The 22276-nt window shown below is 39.1% G+C and overlaps 2 protein-coding genes across 3 annotated transcripts in view; both read left to right on the top strand.

Moving 5' to 3' along the window:
- dock11 (dedicator of cytokinesis 11) overlaps positions 1 to 1031 on the top strand; it is a 94029-nt gene extending 92998 nt beyond the window's left edge. The window contains exon 53 of the mRNA XM_061710546.1: positions 266 to 1031. Within this exon, the coding sequence (XP_061566530.1) occupies positions 266 to 355 (90 nt within the window). The 3' untranslated portion in view covers positions 356 to 1031. The remainder of the gene's footprint in view (positions 1 to 265) is intronic.
- Positions 1032 to 4457: 3426 nt separating this feature from the next.
- On the top strand, positions 4458 to 21558 carry LOC133420283 (interleukin-13 receptor subunit alpha-1-like). Of its 2 annotated transcripts, XM_061709941.1 has the most exons (10): positions 4458 to 4757; positions 9044 to 9201; positions 12155 to 12305; positions 12422 to 12527; positions 13285 to 13445; positions 13559 to 13689; positions 13873 to 14002; positions 17596 to 17689; positions 20062 to 20143; positions 20723 to 21558. In XM_061709941.1, the coding sequence occupies exons 1-10, from the start codon at positions 4688 to 4690 to the stop codon at positions 20816 to 20818; spliced, it is 1179 nt and encodes a 392-aa protein (XP_061565925.1). In that variant the 5' UTR covers positions 4458 to 4687; the 3' UTR covers positions 20819 to 21558. The 2 variants fall into 2 exon arrangements, with proteins under 2 accessions (XP_061565925.1, XP_061565926.1); XM_061709942.1 differs by lacking the exon at positions 17596 to 17689.
- Positions 21559 to 22276: the final 718 nt, after the last annotated feature.

The following is a 22276-nucleotide window of genomic DNA, read 5'->3' as shown; positions in this document are numbered from 1 at the left end:
CTGAGTTGTTCCGCGAGTCAAATTAGAAATGAAAGCATAATCAGGCCGAGCGTACAGAGAACCTGCCCCATGGAAACACACGTCGCTTTTTTCTCATGCAGTTTGCATTGATTTTGCCTGCCTGTGTTCACCGACCTCCCATGTTGTGCCACAATCCATCCGCTCAGTGTGCATGAAAGCAGCGAACAGAGATGTGAGTGTGATATGAGCGGGTGTGTCTGTGCGTCCGCTGCCACTAATGCAGTTGTTTTTGGTTTGACCGCAGATCTACCAGGAGGGCATGATGCGCTCCCTCATACAGAACTCCCTCCATGTGTTTCGAGCCATCAGCGGGACGTCCAGTGACCTGGGCTGACCCGGGCTGACCCGGGCTGAGCCATCAATCTCCCCGAGCTCCCTCCTCGCCAAGCCTGCTGCCATTATGAATATCCTTCCACTTCCCCCTTGAGGACCTGAATCTGGTGATAAGAAGGCAGCCGCTTGGCTGTCTTCAGCATCTGTGCTTGAATGTGAAGTGGAAGGGTGGGGGTGAACAATGGCAGGACAGAGAGATCACCGTGACGCCACAGGAGCAGTATTTTTTTGAGAATGTTTTACGGCGACACCGACTCAATGTGTGCATGTCTGGTTTCGGTGTTCGGCTGAGTTATTCGAGGTTGAAATGCACTTTTTTCTTCTGTCTTGGCAACAAAATTGCAGGAGTGACTTTTCGTTCTGGACTAAACAATTCCCTGCCACTTCTCTGCCAACGTTGCCCCGAAAATCTATGCAGGAGACCATTTCAAGACATTAGCATCATCTGTTCTACCGCAGTGATGTCGACCTGCAGGCTGGGACAAATGTACCAACTATATATGCATCCAAATGAAAAAGAGTTGAGCTAATCTGTCATGTCAAGGGTCGTTATACGCCAGCCGTGCATTCCAGCAATTTTAAGAGATAAGTCGCCTCTAAAAGGAAGGAGCTGAATGTGAACGCGGCAACAGGGCAGTATCCTGTTTATGGCGGGCCTTTTCTGGCTGCACTTCAGCTGCAAATGCAGTTAAGAAGGAAAGGTTTGGGTTTGTTTTAAAAGAATTAAGAGTTCACATTGCTAATAATGTCTGAAAATCAGCAGCAATTGGAAAATTAAGACAGCTACTGACAGCTGGGTGATGATATTTATTTCAGACCAGGGAGAGTCAAGAGCTCCTCTTCAGCCTGATTTTTGATCCTGTGCCTTTGCGCTCTGCCTTCTGTAAAGACTTCCTCAATCTCAAGTAGTGGAAAAAAGGTCACATCCTGGTTATTATTAATAGTATTTCACAAGTGCTACACTGAAATGAGCAGATAGATGAATAATATTTAAGCAGATGTATATAATTTGTCATCAGGCTGTAAATTGAATTCTGTATCCATGTTGGTGTGTATGATGTTATGTAAGTATGTATGATATTTAGTAGTTTTTGGACTTTTATTCAGTCTGAAATCTGTTTTAGCAGTTGTTTTTTCTCCCCTCCATTTATATTTCCTTGTTTACCAAGGTGCAGCTGCTTGTCCAACTTGCTTTGTATAGCCTTTTTCAATAAAACATGGGGGGAAAAAAAGTTTGATTTACGTGTCATTCTTCAATTCAAAGACTCTTGACAGGATATCTCCACTGGCTCTGTCTGGTCGGGACTATAGAGCTTCAGAGAAACCTCCTGCGGATGTTTTCAAGTTGTTTCCAACATCACTCAACTATACACTCAACGTTTACAAGAACTCCTCAAAATGCCCAGAGCTCAGCTCTATTCCTGTAACAACTTGACCATCTGCAGATCAGCAACGTGTTTAGTCAAACGCTTTGCAACAGCTACAAAAAGGGACCTTGTGGTTGAGATGAGCACGTTTTTTAAATATCTCATATGCAGGCCAACCTTTGGACGTTACAAATCCAGCCTTTTGAAACCTGTTTACAGGGATGTGCGTGTTCCCATCTGGGCTCAACGGCACTTGTGAAACCACACGCCGTTGGCGAGTTTCATTTCACCTTGTTGGAGATGTCGGTTGGGGTTGAGGGAAGACTATGCCAGCTTATCTTTACTAAAGTGGGAACAAAACGCCTTTGTGGAAGAGGATTTGTGCATTTCTCAAAATATTCTTAAGCAATAAAGGCTGGAGGCTTAAAGTTGTTTCTCTTTTTTTCCTTTAAGAGCGTGCATCTTGACTTTGGGCTCTGATTGCCTGGGGAAGTCTCAGGGTTGTTACAAGGATTATTTGCCTTCTGAGTGTCAATACAACCTGCTATTTTAAGGTTGAAGGTTCTTGTACAAGTAAGTGATGCCGTTGAACAGTTTTAACAGACTATCTGATCTCATAATCTGGGTACATTGAGCAAAATAACTGTAGTCAAACAAGTCTGGCATGTTCAAACTTGACCAATAAAGCTGATTCTGATTATCCGTTATTATGCACCGATTCAACGCATAAAAAAGTAGAAAACAAATCAATTAAAACTGTCTTTTTCTTGCCTTTCATTGGTTTTGTACGGTCACACTCTGTATAGTTTGTTGTTTATGTTTGTTGTTCCATAAATCCATTACACTACACGTAATCAGTTTAATGATTCACAGACTCATTGCCGACTTCCTGGAGGGATGGATGGACACTTGCGGTTCATGATGTCGCACTTACGATCATGCGCATGCGCTAAAAACCACTGAAAACAGATCGAGTAACTTGAGAACCTGTTTTTTTGTTTTTGTTTCCTCGTGTTGCAACACGGCGCTCTGTGTAAGTCGGGTGCTTGGTTTTATCCATACCTGTCAAGTCTCAGTGGGTGGTGGAAAATGTCCCCTATTTTTAAATCCAAAACTTGACAGGTATGATTTTGTCACAGCAGAACTCTGCTGCCAGAATCACCAAAATGCACTGACCACATCACCCCCATCCTCATCCAGCTCCACTGGATACCTGTCCACCACCGCATCCAATATAAAGTTCTTCTCCTCACATTTAAAGCTCTCCATAACCTGGTCCCTCAATACCTGTCAGACCTTCTCCACCCCCACCTGTGCTCTACGCTCCTCCTCCAGACACAAGGACAGTTTCTTCCCCCAAGCTGTTGCTCTGATGAACTCTCACATCACCGTGCAATGACAATAACAATAATAACAGTAATTTAATGGCACTATCACGTGCTGTAACAATGCACCAACAATGATCATGTCTGCCTCATTTTGCGGCACCTGCTGCACCTTTCACTTTAAAAAAAATGTACATATGTTATTTAGAGCCTACCTCATACTGCTGCACCTTTCAGTTTTTTAATTGTTATATGTTAATAAGTGCCACATTTATTTTATTAGTGTTTGCTATTTTTTAAATCTGGGTACAGTGAGCGAAATTACCGGAGTCAAATTCCTTGGTGGGAATAACATCTTAAAATCCATCTGTTCAGACTTGCCTATCCAGTTTAATTTTCTGTATTTTATTTTATTTCCTGTTGTATTATTTGTATTTTATTTACTTTTTAATGTAGTATTATTCATATTTTCAGTTTTTTACTGTAAGGTGTCCTTGGATGCTCAGAAAGGCACTACAACTAATAAAATCTATTATTATTATTATTATTATTATTATTATTATTATTATTATTAGTACTAGTAGTACAGCGTTTGGGAATTTATTTAATTGGTGATTTGATTTGATGTTTTAAGGATGAAGGTAACATGTAGACTGCACCTTTATTTTTAATTTTTTTTTTTATTTCTTGAGGAATTTTTATTATCCCCATGGAGGCAATTTGTTTTACTGGCAGTCTTTTCTCTTATATCTTGCTTTTATTTCATTACTTTAATTAATCTTTTTGAGGGTAGGGAAATAATAAGCTTTGCTTCAGCCTACACCTGTCTCTTTATAAGTGCAATAACCAGTAAATACCTCAAATACCTAAAGTATTTTTGAAAATATTTGTAAATTTTTTGTAAATATTATCCATTTTTTTTGGTGTTTACTATTTTTTTCTCTCTTGTACATACTCTTTTTCTACTTTTTATATTGCTCTTTTTATTATTTTAACAACTTATTGGTTATTTCTATTTTACATTTTTTGTATAAAGTGTGTATGTGTTTTGGCTGCTGCACGACTGAATTTCTCCTCTGGGGGATAAATAAAGTCTTCTATTCTATTCTATTCTATTCTATTCTATTCTATTCTATTCTATTCTATTTCGGTCTAGATGTTATTTGTATATTGGAAACTTTTTTGTAATGTTTTTCTTTGAACAGTGTATTCGTTTTCTTGTTGTCATTTTTATTCTTTTTTTTTTTTTTGTGATGTCATGACCGAAATAAACTAAACAAAAAAAACCCCGCTGCAGCATTCCTGCATGCTAACTGTTGGCCCCGCCCAGGCACCATAACCACGCCCACATACCATAACCACGCCCACTCACCATAACCACGCCCCCCGCGGTTCCCGACACCTCAGCCACATCAGAGGTGACTCGGGCGGCTGCTCACTTCCACCATTCGCCTTTTCACTCTTCCTCTGTCCCAGTTTTGTTTTTATTTGGGTTTCTCCTCACCTGGCCGGACCTGTCACTCGTGCTTTTCACTTCTGCTAAGTGGCTGCGACATTTGTGATTTCTTTTTCCACCTGGACTTCAGGAGCCCCCGCGGAGACTGGCGCACGTCAGAAGACACTGACGCCTTAAAGGACGACATGACAATTATTCGGGACCTTTTCGCCCTTTTGGGGACCGCCATAATAATGGTGTGCCAATGTGGAGCAGGTAAAGACTTTTTTAATACCATACACAGTATTACTGTCCCGGTTTGTCATTTTTAATGTGAAAAGCTGAACTCGACAGGGCTCCTCCTCAATTAGTCTGTGGTTTTCCAATTAGGAATTTCCTCTATTGATCCTACGGTTTTATGTTCTTTTCTTATTCTCTTGAATATTATTACTATTATTTTATTTGTTTGGTTTTGTCTTCTTTGAGCGCACCTTGTCTGCCCCGCTGCCCTCCCACACTTGCTCCCTCAGGTTTCTTCCTTCCCTTCCTTTTCTTTTTCTTTTTTTTTTGTCCTCCTGTTTACGAGGAAATGTGTCATGCCTCATCTGAAGAAAAAAAAAACAACCCAAGTTGGAATTTGTCATGTCAGGTTGCCAAATCGTGGTCTTTTTTTCTCTTAAACTCATCCTCTGCAGACTAATCCAGGCTTCTCAGTTCATGTTTCTTGTGTTATTTCCAGTATTTTCGTTGACTTTATTGGCCAAACCTAACTTTTCTCAAATTCTTTCTGCTAAATTATGACATTCAAAGGGATAAGTTTATATAAATAATTATTAAAAACTTTTCTAAGAGCTGAGAGAGCCTGTAATTGTATAACCAACGCCCGTATGTGTAGCCTATGTATATATGTATATATGTATATATATATATATATATATATATATATATATATATATATATATATATATATATATATACATGTATGTATATGTATATGTATGTGTGTGTGTGTGTATGCCGGTTCAAAGCTCATTTGCTCACAGTTTCCTGTAATATCCAACTACTTCCTGGACTTTCGAGGTGACTCATGTTGAATTAGGACGCAGTAGATTCATAAATCTTCTATGGCCAAATATATTGGCGGCGGCGCGTCTCGGTCTTTCCGAGTATCAATGACTGTCATCGCGGAAAAGGCGCTCAACCCGCATCTCCTGGCCGTTAATCAGACTCGGATCTCTGCTTCCATCTGTCAAGTGGTTTTCTCGCTGGTTGTCGTGCTGCGTTTGTGTGTATTTAATGATCTTCGCATTTCATCCACATGCGTTCATAGTCTCAGTCAGTATAAACACCATGGATGGAAGCTGATCGGGGACCTGACGCGTTACCACGGCAACCAGCTGGACTCAAGTCATTAGTAAATCAGAAGTTATGTTCAGTGAGGGTCAAATGTCCTGTTTAATGAGCCCAAGTTCATATAATCTTTCCTCATTAGTGTCATTCTTATCTGTTGGTACTGAGCCATGGCTGTTTCACCAAACAAACAAGACTGCATTCCTCGGTTGGGGCAAACGTCACAGGAGTTGGCCAAAACACATATTTTTTTCATAACATCATAACAATCTTCATCGCTGAACAACTTCCTAGACATTTATATAAATATATATATATATATGTATAATCAGGGGTGCACACAAGCAGGTGTTGTGCCGTATTCAGCACCCCTGCCGTGAAAAGCCCCCCCTCGTCGTACACACAATGACAAAAATTATATTCTCATTCCACACACTCGCATGAACACATACTTAAGAGTTTATATTATATATATTTACAAATATTATGGAAGACAACACAGTAAGCAGGCTATTAATTAATGACATCAATAACCATTTACCCGATTTTTGTTATCTGTGACTGTGATTGTGGGAAAGTATGACTATTGTGGAATCCATGAGCGCATTTAAACATGAATCATTAACACAAAACTGGACGCTAAACAGTGTGTACGACGAGGGGGTGCTTTTCACGGCAGGGGTGCTGAATCCGGCACAACACCGGTACTCGAGAACCAGTCTACTGCACGTTTTAGATGTTTCCCTGCCTCAACACAACCCTGATAGACAAGGCTGTGTCACCAACAGGGTTGTGTAAAACTTTATGACATGTTGATGACGACCAGTGATTAGAATCAATGTGTGTTGAAGACAGGGAAACATCTAAAACATGCAGTAGACTAGCCCTCGAGTACCGGCTTGTGTGCACCCCTGCCCTGTGTATAATATATATTATATAAATATATATGTGAGAGGGTCATGGGAGAGGGTAAATACTGAGAGAGGGTAAATATATAGAAGGTCATGGGAGAGGGTCAAGGAGGGCGTTCCTCCGGCCAAATAATTACAACATAGTTAGGATACAATACTATTTAATTTAGCAGTTGTAATTTTATATTTTGGGACATTTTTAAAAGTAAATAATTAAATGACGCGCACTGCAATTCTCGTGATGTATTTCAGTCGGAGAGAGATTTTTCATGAGAGTTTGTGTTGTTTATTGTCCTGCCATTTTTTGCTGCTTTGCCAAAAAATGCTAATGGTTTTCTACCTTATTTTACTGTGTTTTACTCCCTAGTTCCTTTACCACTTCCTTTTCTCCCAAGTGGTCCTTGTCTCTTGCCAGGCCGTCGTTGTAAATAAGAATGTTCTTAATGACCTGCTTGGTTAAATAAAGGCCAATGACTGAATGAATATCAAATACAGCGATAGACTTGTTTTTTTTTCTCTTTATCGTATAATGTTCACAAAGTGTAATGCAATTCATGTCATGGGTAGTGTATTTTAAAGGATCAAATACTCAACATCCCATATTATCAATTTAGCGTGGCAATCAAACTTTGAAAATCGACTGTGTGCATGCGCAGAACCATAAAGGCTACGAGGGTTGCAGAAATTGGCAGAACACCGGCACAGGTGCACCGATGCTGCAACGTCATGTCATGTAACTCAAATATATCGGTATTTATACCTTATTGATTCCAAGCTGGAAAATGATGGGGTTTTTTTTCCTTTTTTGGGGGATTTTATGGAAACACTAGTTGACCTACTGGTGTCCTGTTTGATATTTAGCTGGCTGTGCAACATAGACCTGGTATATAAATAATTATTATCACCAGTGACCAGATCGTCCACGATGCATGATATCACCAGGTACGAGGAGCCTCCAAGTTAAACCTTGAATTAATCAAAAGTAGAATATGATGCTGTCATCGAGGCATAATGTGAAGTGCAGGAAGAGGTCAAAAGAATCAGAAAAGGGGAAGGAAGAACCAAACGGCTGAGAAGTCAGGAGAGGATGTGATCAAGTCCAGGTTCTTGGCCTGGAAGATATTGAAAAGCCGTTCTTGAGAAGCAATTAAAGGGAGATGTGAATGAGGGCAACGCTGTGAAAATTTGTCACATTATGCACAAAACGATGCAATAAATGTCGGGGGGATGTTTCCGTTAAGACCAATAGCTTTGGGGTGGGTTCATCAACAGACTGGACAGGTGGGATATTAACTCCCTGAGAGCTGAAATCAGACGGTATAAAAATGTTTTGAAAGCTGTTTAAGTTATTTGACTGGAGGTTTTCATGAATGAAACCTCAATCAAAAAACCATTGACCTTTATTTCGTGAAAAAAAACCCATAATTTTCCAGCTTGGAATTAATAATGTACACATACCGATATATTTACATGACACGACGTTGCAGCATCGGTGCATCTGTGCCGGCTCAGGTTACACCACCTGAGAGAGCAGTTGTACATAGTGATAATGACAATAAAGATCTATCTATCTATATATCTGAAACTTTTAAACTCTCCGCTGTTTTTATTCGGAGCAGGTAAGAAAAAAGTTTAAAACATAAACAACACAAACTCTCATGAAAAATCTCTCTCCGACTGAAATACATCACGAGAATTGCAGTGCGCGTCATTTAATTATTTACTTTTAAAAATGTCCCAAAATGTAAAATTACAGCTGCTAAATTAAATAGTATTTTATCCTAACTATGATTGTATTTATTTGGCCGGAGGAACCCCCTTCTTGACCCTCTCCCATGACCCTCTTCCTGTATATATTTATGCTCTCTCAGTATATATTTACCCTCTCTCAGTATATATTTATATAATATACATGTATATATATTTATATTTCTATAAATGTCTAGGAAGTTGTTGAGCGATGAAGATTGTTATGATGTTAAGAAAAAACTATGTGTTTTTGGCCAACTCCTGTGACGTTTGCCCCACCCGTCTTTATCAAACCGAGGAATGCAGTCTTGGTTGTTTGGTGAAACAGCCACGGCTCAGTACCAACAGATAGGAATCACACTAATGAGGAAAGATTATATGAACTTGGGCTCATTACATTTTTGCATAAATTAGGTATGACATAAGCTGCAGACTCATCTAATCACTCCTATCCCATAACCTTCAATGTATCCCACCTGTAGGGTGGACATGCTGTTGTGAGCAGTGACTTAAATGTTTGTAACTCTTGTTTGTGTTGTTTTCGTTCCACAGATCGTCCCCTCCCCGAGGTGACAGGCGTGTCGTACGAATGGATCGATCCGTTTGTTCTGAAGTTGCACTGGTCCTGGATGAGGCCTGAAGCTCTGCCCAAGAGCTGCCAGGTCCAGTTCAGCGTAAAGGGCGAGAATAAAGATAGAGCAACAACAGAGGTAAGACTTGCTGTATTGATTTAGTATATCAGCTGGAGATCATCCAGATGATCGATTACCGCTATAAAACCAGTTTGACACGTTTCCTCAGTTTCATTTTGAATCTGAAACCTGAACAAAGTGTAACCTTCTAATTGTGAGTTCTGACTTTGAGCGCTGATGGAGCGATTCAGATGATGCTGCTGCTCACGCATGCAGGCCTTTTTCTTTCAGCGCTTAGGGGATAAGAGAACACAAAAATAGAAATCAGGGCTGAGCACATGCAGAATAAAGGGGGACGCTGGCAAAAAGGTTTTCCCTCGTAAAGCGGCTACAAATAATTATATTTATTTTGAATTTCATTGTAAGAAAATGTCAATGATTTTCAGTTTTTTGTGTTTTTTTTGGAGATCCCTCGCTTACTGTATCTTTGTTCCTCAAACAGTCCTTCATTGACTCAAATCATCATCACATTCACCCGTTTGAAATAAATGTGCCTGTGCCAAAGAAACAAAAAGTCTCTCACATATATTTCTTCTGACTGCCTATAACTTTGATCTCAGTAAGAATTTGCTGTGGCATCATTCAGATGAGCTTCTGCAGGTTTTTTTGCAGTGATGATGAGAGAGTCGGACTGCAGCTTTTTCTCCAGCACATCTAACAGATTCTCATGTGGTCTGGACTCTGTGGTGGCCAGCCCATGTGTGAAAATGATGTCTTATGCTCCCGGAACCGCAGCCTGGTGCATCCTGGCGTTGTCACTAGGGATGGGCGATATTTTACCGTTCACGATATACCGTCAAAAAAATTCCCCACGGTAAGAATTTGTCATCTCGCGGTAAAAACGATAAATTCCCGTTGATGATTTTTTTGTATAAAGCTGATTTATGGTTCTGCGTTAAATCCACGCACAACGTACGTGAAGGAAGGAAGGAAGGAAGGAAGGAAGGAAGGAAGGAAGGAAGGAAGGAAGGAAGGAAGGAAGGAAGGAAGGAAGGAAGGAAGGAAGGAAGGAAGGGAGAAAAGAGGAAGGGAAGAAGGAAGGAGAGAGCAGAAGGAAGGAAGGAAGGAAGGGAGGAAGGAAGGAAGGAAGGAAGGAAGGAAGGAAGGAAGGAAGGAAGGAAGGAAGGAAGGAAGGAAGGAAGGAAGGAAGGAAGGAAGGAAGGAAGGAAGGAAGGAAGGAAGGAAGGAAGGAAAGAAGGGAGAAAAGAGGAAGGGAAGAAGGAAGGAGAGAGCAGGAGGACAGAAGGAAGGAAGGAAGGAAATGAGCCTGAAAGAAAGAAAGAAAGAAAGAAAGAAAGAAAGAAAGAAAGAAAGAAAGAAAGAAAGAAAGAAAGAAAGAAAGAAAGAAAGAAAGAAAGAAAGAAAGAAAGAAAGAAAGAAAGAAAGAAAGAAAGAAAGAAGGATAAATTCCCGTTGATGTTGATGACGTTTTTATGTAACAAACATGGCGGATCTGAGAGCGAGATAGATTTATAGTTGAAAAAGTGGAGTTGAATTGGTATTTTTTTTATCGTCATTTTTATCGTTATCGGGATAAATGCCTGAAATTATCGTGATACATTTTTTAGTCCATACCGCCCATCCCTAGTTGTCACCTTGGAATATGCCCGTGCCATCGGGGAAGAAACAAACCTGGTCTGAGTATATTCAGGTCAGCTGACCTCATTCTTTGGTGTCATTACATTTCTGGACCTGTCCCCGACCAACCGCAGCATCATTGCCTCCATAAGCTTCTGCAGCAGGCACTAGGCATGATGGGAGCTTCACGTCATCTGCCTCTCTTCTAAACCCTTATGAGCTCACTCCCTGGAACTCTGGGTAAATCTGGACCACATGACCTTCTTCCATTGGCCCAGAGTCCAATCTTTGTGCAGCCCAGCATATTGATGCTTTTCTTTCCCCCACGATGATCCTCACTGATGACTAAACTTAAGACTGCACAGCTGTTCGGTCCAGACCCCTTGACTTTTTCTCCGTTTGCGTATGTGGAAAAGCCCTTACTGTCACTATCAAAAATACAGCGAGTTCTACTGTTGTTTTGTTACGATTTGATTTCACCAAATGTTAAGCGATCGCCGTTTACCATCATTCAAGATTTTGGACTGGTACTATATATCGATATTTTTTTGCTTCATAGAACTGCTCAAGAAATAAAAGTCAACGTTTTTTTCTTGTTTTGTTCATCAAAACCTCCAGTCAAATAACTTAAATAGCTGGCATCTTCTGATGGATATTTTAACCCTTGAGCTCTCTGTTGCACGGTCTCATGGAGCAAAAGAAAAGACCTTAAAATGATGGTCAGAAGCCATCAGAGCTGTGAAGTCTTGCCTATAAAGGGGGGTAACGAGGAAGGGATGGTGCAGATCACTCACTGGGGTGGGAGGGTTTTTCTTTATGTTTTTGTTGATTAATTGCTAGTATTGGGATGTGTATGCGAGGGTGTGCATGTAGATGTGAATGTGTGTTTGTGTGAGAGCGTGTATGTGGCTCAAGGAGAAGACAGACAAGCATAAATATATATAGTATATGAAATGTTTTTGTTTTGTTCTAACTGTTGTAATACATTTTTGCCCCTGTATTTTGCATTCGATCTTTTCAAATGTATAGTGGACATGCTGCTACAACAAAATGTATAGAGCTGTGCCTGTGACTGTCTGCCCTTTCTTTAAAAGTTGGCATAAAATTAATAAAAAATTGTCAACAAAAAAAAAAAAACTTAAATAGCTGTGATGCTGAAGTAGAATCTAAACATTTTTATAACGTCTGACTTCAGCTCTCAGGGAGTTAATATCCCACCTCTCCAGTCTGTTGATGAACCCACCCAAAAGCTATTGGTCTTAACGGAAACATCCCCCCGACATTTAGGGATGGGGATTCATTAGCTAGAACTAATGCAGTCAACACTCAAGTGTTAATTATGTCAGACTTTGGTTTGGATAAATGTCATGTGACATTTGTTGTTGTCTTTTAGCGCCTGAACACACGAGAGGAACATGTCGACATGTGTTATCTCACAAAATCCCCGGCGACCACGCGTATTTACATTCACGTCTGTCCTGAAAACTGCAGTGGCTGGACGATAAGCCAAACTGTTAACAAAACCATTGAAGAACCGAACAACGGTAAGGGAGCTCTGCTGTGGATGAAACAATGACTGAACGAGTGGAGCACCAATCCATCATGATGCTCTCCAATCATATTTGCAGTTTGTTTAGGTCTTTGTTTTTGTGCCCTGCAGCTGAGCTGGTGAAGGACTTCAAATGTGTCATGAAATCGTATAACATGACCTGGAACTGCACCTGGACCCCAGCTCATCCATCCCTCAAGCTAGACGTCTCTTATCGGTGAGAATCAAATGGTTCAACAGAAAACCAAAATGTCTCTGTGCAGTCTTAATTCTGTCCAAGGAACTGTTTATTGTGTTTTCATCAGTGTGGTCATTTTCAAAAAAAGTGTGTAATATGTTCAACAGTTTCCCATTTTGTGTAATTATCCAGGACGCCATCTAGTGGCAATAGAAGTAATTGCAACCTCAATTCAGTGAGTTGGTGTATGCAGGAAAATAATTTTTATTTATTTATTTTTTTTATTTTGTTTCACACAAATACAAGGATGAAGAAAAAAAAACCCAACAAAAAACAGAAGAAAAAAATGTACATAAAGAAAATATAAAAAAAAAACTAAAAAAAACAACAACAAAAAGAAATATGTGTGAGGAGTGGCTAGAAGCCTACAGTATATAGACAATATACTAAAGTTAAAATATTAACAAATATAAAAATCACAATTACATATTAAATGCACAAACTGAACATTTCCTGTAAAGGAAAAAGTGAAGAAAAATAGGGGGTCCTATTATTCTAAATCAAATGGGATGTTTTATACAATGGAAGATGAAGTTTCTTAACCTGTTGGTTGAATAACTATGAACTTGAGCATTATTAACAAAATACGATCTAAAACCATGAGGTAAATCATCAGTCCTATGATTCACTTTAAAGACAAATGTACAGATTTGAAGAATGTTGATGTCATCGATAGTCAATAATTGCAATTCAGCAACTTTCGTTTCACACTTTTCTTCGGATTTTGTAATTTCAGGAAGTCTGGAAAAGCTGAGAAAGACCTAAATCGTCTAACAACCTGTCGTGAGTTTATCACCACTGGAGAGCAGCGGGGGTGCCACGTGCATACTGACCCTCAGGATATCTGGGTGCTCGCGAAGACCGACTCGCAGAGACACATCTTTAAGCCCAGGCTCGGTTGGTGCTTTCTCTGATAGTACTTACTGGTGTCAGTACGAGCTTTGGAGCTCATTTCAAGGCGTTTGCTGTGAGACTTAATGTGGGGTTTTGTTGTGGTTGCTGATCTTCAGTGGTGCCTCTGCCAAACGTGACCCTCAAAGAAGATGGACCTTTGCTCAGGGTGACATGGCACCCTCCTAAGGTTGGCAGGAGCTGTAAATGGATCTTAAATGTCTGGTACAAAGCATGCCACAACACAGAGGTATGTTGTCATCTTTAACCAAAAATGTACATTTAGATCCCTTGCAAATGTGGGAAAAAGTTTTTTTTATATTTCCACAAATTTATACGTTATAAGTCAATATTGAAATTCAAGTAACAACATGTTTGCTGTAATGTCACTGAAAAAACACTGTAACTTGTTCTTCTTCTCTTCCTATCTCAGACCTTAAAGGAACGTGACAACTTTACGATTCCTTACGATAGCTGCTGCGTCTACAAATTACGCTACAATGTCTCAACCGACAAGGATTGTCTAGAAGTGTCCAGCGACAACAGTCCCATTCTCACTTACGGTAAATATCCGGCCACCTTCACAAACTCTTGTCATCGTTGACTTGTGAAACAAACAGAAGTTTTGTATCAAGTTGTTTTAAAGTTTGATTTGTTTCAAACGAGTGGTAAATACCAGTGGCAGCTTGGTCAGTAGAGGGTGCTAGGACGCCGCCCCCATCAGATCAAGAGAAGAAGAATATAATAAAAATAAAATAAAAAACATGCTGTAAGATGCATATAATTATTAAAAGGGGATGTTTCAGTCTGTGGGTGACTGTCAATAATAATTAAATGTTGTTTAAATATTTATTTGGTTCCAAAATGTACGGAAGTAAGCGGCGCTGGTCAAATAAAAATCTCATAAACTCAATGTTTACTTAAAGTATAGTATTATAAAAGCAAGTCAGATGTTAAAGCTGAGCACAAACATCTTTTATGTCAATGTCTGAAAAATAGGCCTTAAACAGAAAGTAAAAAGTAACTGGTATTTAGTTATTTTAGATCTTTATAGTGGCATTATAGCAGAGCGTTGGTTTAACCATGTGTTGTCTCCAGTTTTATGTTGTGGTACTTGTGCGCCACCTTGTGGACAAAATGAGAATAGTCTCATCAACTTTTTCATTCTTTTGACTGCATTTTGATAAGGAATACCAACTCCTCCTCCTTCACGAATTTCACTCCATCAACCAATCAGGTGGTTTTTGTAATGAAAAGATAGAAGAAATTATGAGGTACAAAATTAGGGCACATGATCTTATTAGCATTTTATAATGTTTGTAGACTTCTGAGATTTATAATGAGGAGACAGAGCAAATGAAAGAACTGTAACTTGTAAAATCCTGAAACTATCGGACAAACTGTGAATATCAGACAAACAAAAAGAAGTTAAAATACTTTCAAAAATATATTTCACTTACTAATTAATTTAAACAAGTTCATGGGAATAATACATTGGCGAATAAATACATTTTTAACAAAGTAGGCCCTACATGTATTAAGAAGTGAAACTGCCAAAAAGAAAATTAATGGATAAATGAAAATAAGAATCAATACAAAGTTGGTTAAAAAGGATAAACCGTGAGTCTGTTTTTCAGAAACAGGTTATGGTCTGGTGTCTTGGTATAAACAGAAAAGCTTTCCAGAGAAAAATAACAATGAAAAGTTGATGACTCATTTCAGTCCATACATGGGGAGCTACAGTACCTTGCAAAAGTATTCACCCCCCTTTCGCTTTTTAACGTATTTTTTTTCATTACAGCCTTTAGTTCAATGTTTTTTTTAATCTGAATTTTATGTGATGAATCAGAACCCAATTGTCTAAGTTGGTGAAGTGAAATGAGAAAAATATATAAATAAAGCTATTTTTTAGAAATAAAAAACCAGAAAATTGGCATGTGCATATGTATTCACCCCCCCTAAAGTCAATACTTTGAAGATCCACCTTTTGCAGCTATCACAGCTGCAAGATGTTTGGATAAGTCTGTATGAGCTCGCCACATCTTACCACTGGGATTTCTGCCCATTCCTCCTGCAAAACTGCTCCAACTCCTTCCAGTTGGATGGTTTGCGCTTATGAACAGCCATCTGTAAGTCTGACCACAGATTTTCTATTGGATTGAGGTCTGGGCTTTGACGTTCCAACACATTTACACGTTTCCCCTGAAACCACTCAAGTGTTGCTTCAGCAGGGTGTTTGGGTTTACTGTCTTGCTGGACGATTAACCTCCGTCCTTGCCTGTGTTTAGCACCATCATCTTTCCCTCAGCTGACCAGTCTCCCAGTCCCAGCTGCTGAAAAACATCCCCTCAGCATGATGCTGCCACCACCATGTTTCACTGTGGGGAAGGTCTTCTGCGGGTGATGTGACGCTTTGGGTTTACGCCAAATGTTTTCCTTGATGGCCGAAAAGTTCAGTTTTAGTCCCATCAGACCAGAGCACCTTCCTCCAAACATCCTGGGAGTCTCCCACAGGCCTTTTTGTAAACTCCAAACGTGCCATTTAGTTTTTTGCTGACAGTAACAGCGTCTTCTGGCCACTTTGCCATAAAGCCCAACTCTATGGAGCTTACGGCTTATTTTCGTCCTATGAGCGGATACTCCAGTCTTTGGACCTCGGCAGCTCCTGCAAGGTTACCGTAGGTCTCTGTACTGCCTCTCTGGTTAATGCCCTCCCTGCCCGGTCCGTGAGCTTTGACGGTCAGCCGTCTCTTGGCACTTGCTGTTGTGCCATGTTCTTTCCACTTGGTTATGATCGATTTGGTGGAGCTCCTGGGGATCATCAAGGATTTGGATATTTTTAATAACCTAGCCCTGACTTGTACTTCTCAACAACTTTGTCCCTCACTTGCTCGGAGGGTTCCTAGCTCTTCATGGCAGAGTTTGGTTAAGGGTGGCTCTTGCTTGTTGCAGCCTGTGGAGCCTTTCACACAAGGTGTGAATATGTACTCATCATGTGACACTTAGATCATTTCACTAAATATGTGACTTCTGAAGTAAACTGATTGAACCAGAGGTTTTTATGGGCTCCATAACAACATATGTACATGCCAATTTTCAGTTTTTATTTCTAAAAAATAGCTTTATGTATATATTTTTCTCATTTCACTTCACCAACTTAGACAATTGTGTTCTGATCCGTCACATACAATACAGATTAAAAAGAACACTGAATTAAAGGCTGTAATGAAACAAAATATGTCAAATGAGAGAGGGGGGTGAATACTTTTGCAAGCTTTATCTTGGGCCACCAACGTGCTGCAACACGCTTGTTTTCCGTTGCACATTTCTGTGCGCTACCTCACTGGTATTTAGGGCACGCTGTCAAAACAGATATTTCTGTCAGTGCCAGGTTGAAGGTAGATATGGATTTAAGGGTGTTAGAAACTAACCACCCATGCACAGTTGAACCAAACAGTTTTCATTGACATTGATTGATTGATTGATTGATTGATATTCACATGGATACATGTTATTTGATAAGGGAAAGTGGTCTGCACTCAATTGAAGATTTCATCCAAATTGAAGTGGCTTCAGCAGTGTTTTTTTTTGTTTAAATATATTATACACCGTCTGCATAGATGAATTATATTGCCACGTATTCCAGTCTTCTCTACTCTGGCTGTTGACAGTCCTGCATATGTCATGTATTACTGCCAGATGTTGAAGTTTCTCGACTTTTTTCACATTAGTTGATTTTTTTTTTTTCTTTTTGAATGGTGAAGAGAGAAGGAAAAAAAAAAAAAATAAATAAATATAGGGTGGGCTATGTATGAGTAGGATCAGATCATACACATAAATAAATAAATAATAATAATAATGATAATAATTAATAATTGATTAATAACTAATAAATAAAGTAAAAGAAGGGTAATTAATTAATTAAATAAGTAAAATAAATGTAAAATATAATAATAAATATCTATCGTCATCAACATCACAGTCCTCTTTGAACATACAAAGCAGTAATAATGGCGCATTTAATTGATTTTGATTTGAGCAAACACTGACAGCAGAATCTAAAAATGTGGGCAGGGATGTTTTAAAGTTTTCTTTTATGACTTATATACAGTATCATTGAAGAGCTCATGAGATCATTTTAACCTTGTCATGACAGGTCAGCCCTGCTTCAGTGTAGCCATAGCGCTCACCGTCATCATCCCCATCATTGTGTTCATCTTCGTCCTGCTGTCCTGCTACTGCTTCAGGAGGTATGACCACATGACAAATGTACAAAGTGAATAGGCCTGTTTTCCTTCACCCTCCCAGGTTTGCAAAACCAAATATCAACACTCCTGTAATGGAAACTTCATTAATTTGAAAAAAAACTATTGAATAAACCTTTTTAGGCATTCAGGAGGTAATTTTCCAATTCGATTATCCACTGTTTTGGCAAAAAAAGAGTAATGGAAGTGATTTTTGTGAATTTCCACATATCTGGCATTGCTGGATGTGGCGTAGTCAATCTATAGTCATCAAAATCTAATTTCCTGCTGTTTTAGGCCTCACTAACATAATGCAGTTGTCCTGTAGCACTACTTAATCATTAAACATTACATACAGGCTTTGCTTGGTCACTTGTTCTGAAGGGACGTCTCGTAGGACAAAATACTCTGAGAGCTAGGAGAATTACGCTTATTCGAGGGAAACAAACGCAGACCCCCTGGAGCACTACCGTTATCAAACTTTCAGAGATACAATTTTCTTTTGTGCACAAGTGTAATGGAAAAGGGGACAATGACTTTGTGTCCACAGATACTAAATTAAAGGTTGCCGTGCATTAGAGACGTTGTTAACGTGAAATACACCACTCATGAGCAGCATTACGAGAACAGTGTCTTCTATCCTGCATGATTTGGATGTTTCTTTGCTCCAACCATCTTGATTTAAATGAACAAATCAGATCATAAGCTTGTGATCTCGTTCTACACAAGTCTGTTAATGATCTATGGATTAGAGGCCGGCGTGTTGGAGCAAAGAACCTGATGAGGTCAAGGGATGTAGTTCTAGTTGTGTTTGGGGTGGTTCTAGTTCTGGTGGTTCTGGTTGTATTGCATTCACCCCAATGCTCCCCCATAGGAAGGCATAGGTTCTGTGTTGCCATGGTAACAACCCCCATAGGCATGAATGAAGCCATTTGTCCTGCATTTTTTGCCTAATGAGACTTTAATATTATATAGTCCACCGCGGGGCGAGTTCTTGAACGTTTGAATGATGTCTCTACGACAACCTGTTGCCTAGCAACAAGCATCCAAAATCAAATTGACATTTTTTTTAAATTCAAAGTTCAATATCGCAAAAACCATAATACCTCGCACAAACAAGTTAACTACGTTTTAGTCCGAAGCGAAGTTAGTCTTTGAACGTTTGAGTCATGTCTTCATTTTTTCTGCTTTTTGGCATCTAATGTTGCCACGGTAACACTTTTGATGGAGAAAAGTAATGCGCATCGAGGCACAATGGAGACGCGGTTATTGATGTATGCATGCCTGGGTGCATATACAGTTCAGGCCACATTAACAGGCGAAAAAACGCTTGGATTAATAATAATAAGCGGAAAAAGAAGGAGGAGAGGAGGAAAAGCATTTTGCATTGTGAAATGGGTTTTTTCTGGCGTTTTTTTTTTTTTTTTTTTTCAATTTTTTTCAGGGCAATCTCTTGGAATATTTCTTTTTTTTTTTGCTTGTGTTTTGGCTACTGGCATGCCCATAATAATTATTTCAATTTCAATTATTCCAACATTAGATTGCATTTCATTTACAAACAGAAACAAGATCTGCAACAGATCAAAATGTTTTCCTTTTTCAGTGTTAAATTTGCAGATTGTGACAAAGTTTTAGAAACAAAATCAATTTGGACAGAGTTTATAACTTGCAGCACAGCACGTTAGGAAAAGCCACGTACTGTTTTCAGTGCTTGTAGGACTGAGTCCTCCTTAATAACACGGGAACAGACTGAACATTGTGCATCAAGTTATATAAACATTAAGAAAAGGAAAAGAACTCCAAAGTAACTAAAACTACCCAGCTTCATGTCTCATATCGTTTTTTCACCTTCTGTAATTCTGATCCTTTGATATGGATTTTATGGTGTTAAAAGTGTCATTGCTGTGCACAAGATTTTTTGAAAAATTATTTGTTTGCTTGAGGTTGGTTGTTTCAACATCACCCTAGTGGGAAGTGATACAGGACCACAAAAAGGTTTCCAAGGCAACGGTGACGTTGAAAAAGGTTGTGCCGTTTGGAAGTGGGCCAATGTGGCTGAATGTTTTTGGTTTTTGAATCACAACCCTGTGTGCAGTCATCACTCCAGCAAGCGGATGAATTATCGATGAGCCAAATCAATCTTTGGCAGGCAGTTCAATGAGAGCCAGCGCAGAGCCCTTGACTGCAAGTGTGACATGTCCTTGTTCCTGACAGCCCCGGCGGACACGCGACTGTAGCCTCCAACTCTCAGATGAATTATTTAGTAAACAGCCATCAGACATATATTCTAGCTTCATGTTTCTCAGAAAACCCATGGAAACTTGTTCAAACCTGATCTATTTTAATGGCTGCAATGCTTTGTCTTCATCTCTGCGCAGGTACAAAGACATTATCTGCCCCATTGTTCCGGAGCCGTTGGATCTTTTTAAGGGCTTGGTGACTGGAAACAGGGATATGATGGTATGTTGGCCTGTTTCTTCTGTTTGTTTTATTGTTTGTTTTGATCTCCATTAGCATTAGCAACATCATTAGCTATTCTTCCCGGGGTCCGACATAAACACACAACACACAAATTAACACTTAATACATAACAAACATACATTATACATGACAAACAAAACAATAATAGACACAACTCCCTTAGTGACAAACAACACAGAGGATAACTAAATCACCATCATTCTCAGACATAAATACATATAAATGAAATCAAATAAAACACCTTCACAAACAATACCTGCCTGAAATGACCTTATCTTAGAATTCTTGACCACCTTTCACCTTTATTGTGATGGGGTTTACACCACCTGTAATTCTGTTCAAACTTCATTCTGTTCCTTCCAAATGTCAAATCATAATTCATTAAATTTTAAACGATATTGCTTCAACTGAATCTTAAACCAATCTTTGCTACCTACATGAGAAATATGAACTGGTGTTGAGTTCCAGCCAACCATGGTTCTGTAAAAAGAAGTTGTCTGTATCAGTGCTGTCTCCTTGTCTGGTCATCCCACTCACTCGCACTGCTCTGCTTTTCAGGTCCCAGTCGTCCCTCTGTATCAACCGGTGGAATCCATCCAGTCCTGCAAGATCACCCTCATACCCGAAAACAAACCCTGTCAGGAAAATGAATGACGCGCACGCAGAAGAGCCTGCAGAGGAGTCTGCAGTGCAGCTGGACTTGGCATCCCAGTAAATTCATGAACATTATGAGATGCTGGCAGAAAGGAGGATTTTCTTGTTTCAACTTACCGCCTGATGAAGTGCAAGATGGACTGGAAATGCACAAAATCTTTGGAGTTGCCTGCAAAAAAGCCTCCCACCTATGAATGTCAGGAGAAGACCTCTGTTTATGTTCTCCAATGGAGCACTGAGGTAGTTTGATTGTTCCGGAGAGATCCTGTAGCTACTGGACTGGATGAGGGACTCGGACAGCAGGAACCCCGCACTTACATGCTTGCAGATAGAAGCAAGCGACAACCCGAGCGCTGGAAACGTTACAATGCTGCTTATCTATTTCCTTTGCCAGGTTACCTTCTTTATCATTGGCATTTCATGCAAACTGTCGTACTGTAGAGTGCTGGAATGGAATTGATTGTAAATGTGTTGAACTTTGCTGTATTTGCTTGGACTTGAATTTAATTTAACTACTTTTCTTTTCTTTTTTTTTAAAGTTCCCTTAAATGGGGTTCATTCTGAATTGGCGCCACACAAATAAGCTAGCTGAAACTGAAGGTTTTTATTGGTTGTGTGACTGTGCAGGGGCTGATATGTGCATTTCTGCTGAATCCCAACTGCTTCAGCCCACCTGTGTAGTGTGTGTTTGAGGTGGATGTCACAAACTGATAACAGGGGTGTGAGGCTCTGTCACTCATATGTGTAAATATATATATGTGTATATATATATATATGTGTGTGTATATATATATATATATATATATATATATATATATATATATATATATATATATATATATATATATATATACAGTACACACCAAAAGTTTGGACACACTTGTTTGAATGAGGTGTGTCCAAACTTTTGGTCTGTACTATATATATATATTTATACATATATAATGTATGTATATATATATATATATATATATATATATATATATATATATATATATATATATATATATATATATATATATATATATATATATATATATATATATATATATATATATATGTATATGTATGTATTTGTATATAAAGACTTGTACAATGCCATCTTGACCTGTGGGTTATGTGTTTATGTTCATTGTGATGTGTGCACTCAGCTCTTTGGAGGGAGAGGAGTCATAAGAATTATGTAAATAATTAAGAGTACATTAAACTGAGTTTAAATTTGTGTGCACTTCTGTAATCCTGTCGTTTCTCATTCACTTGACCTCACCCTCTTCCAGAAATGCTTCATCACTCTTCCTTCCTGTAAAAAAGAAGAAAAAATATATTTTTTCTTCTGCTTTTCGGTACTTTGAGACTCCGTCGATCTGGAGGCGCTTTTTTTTTTTATTCCTGGAACAGACAGACAGACAGATCCTCTTCAGGTGAATTGCTGTGGTCACATTTCAATATAAAGCGCGT

Source organism: Cololabis saira, chromosome 20 (genome assembly GCF_033807715.1).
Source record: "Cololabis saira isolate AMF1-May2022 chromosome 20, fColSai1.1, whole genome shotgun sequence".
NCBI classification, from domain to species: domain Eukaryota; kingdom Metazoa; phylum Chordata; class Actinopteri; order Beloniformes; family Belonidae; genus Cololabis; species Cololabis saira.
This window is presented reverse-complemented; position numbering and strand designations above follow the sequence as displayed.

What these genes read in the sequence shown, in the direction of transcription:
- LOC133420283 (XM_061709941.1), top strand. Translation starts at nt 4,688, where the DNA reads ATGACAATTATTCGGGACCTTTTCGCCCTTTTGGGGACCGCCATAATA. An exon ending in AAGATAGAGCAACAACAGAG is followed by an intron (nt 9,202 to 12,154) that starts GTAAGACTTGCT and finishes GTTGTCTTTTAG; the next exon opens with CGCCTGAACACACGAGAGGA. An exon ending in TCCTGCTACTGCTTCAGGAG is followed by an intron (nt 17,690 to 20,061) that starts GTATGACCACAT and finishes ATCTCTGCGCAG; the next exon opens with GTACAAAGACATTATCTGCC.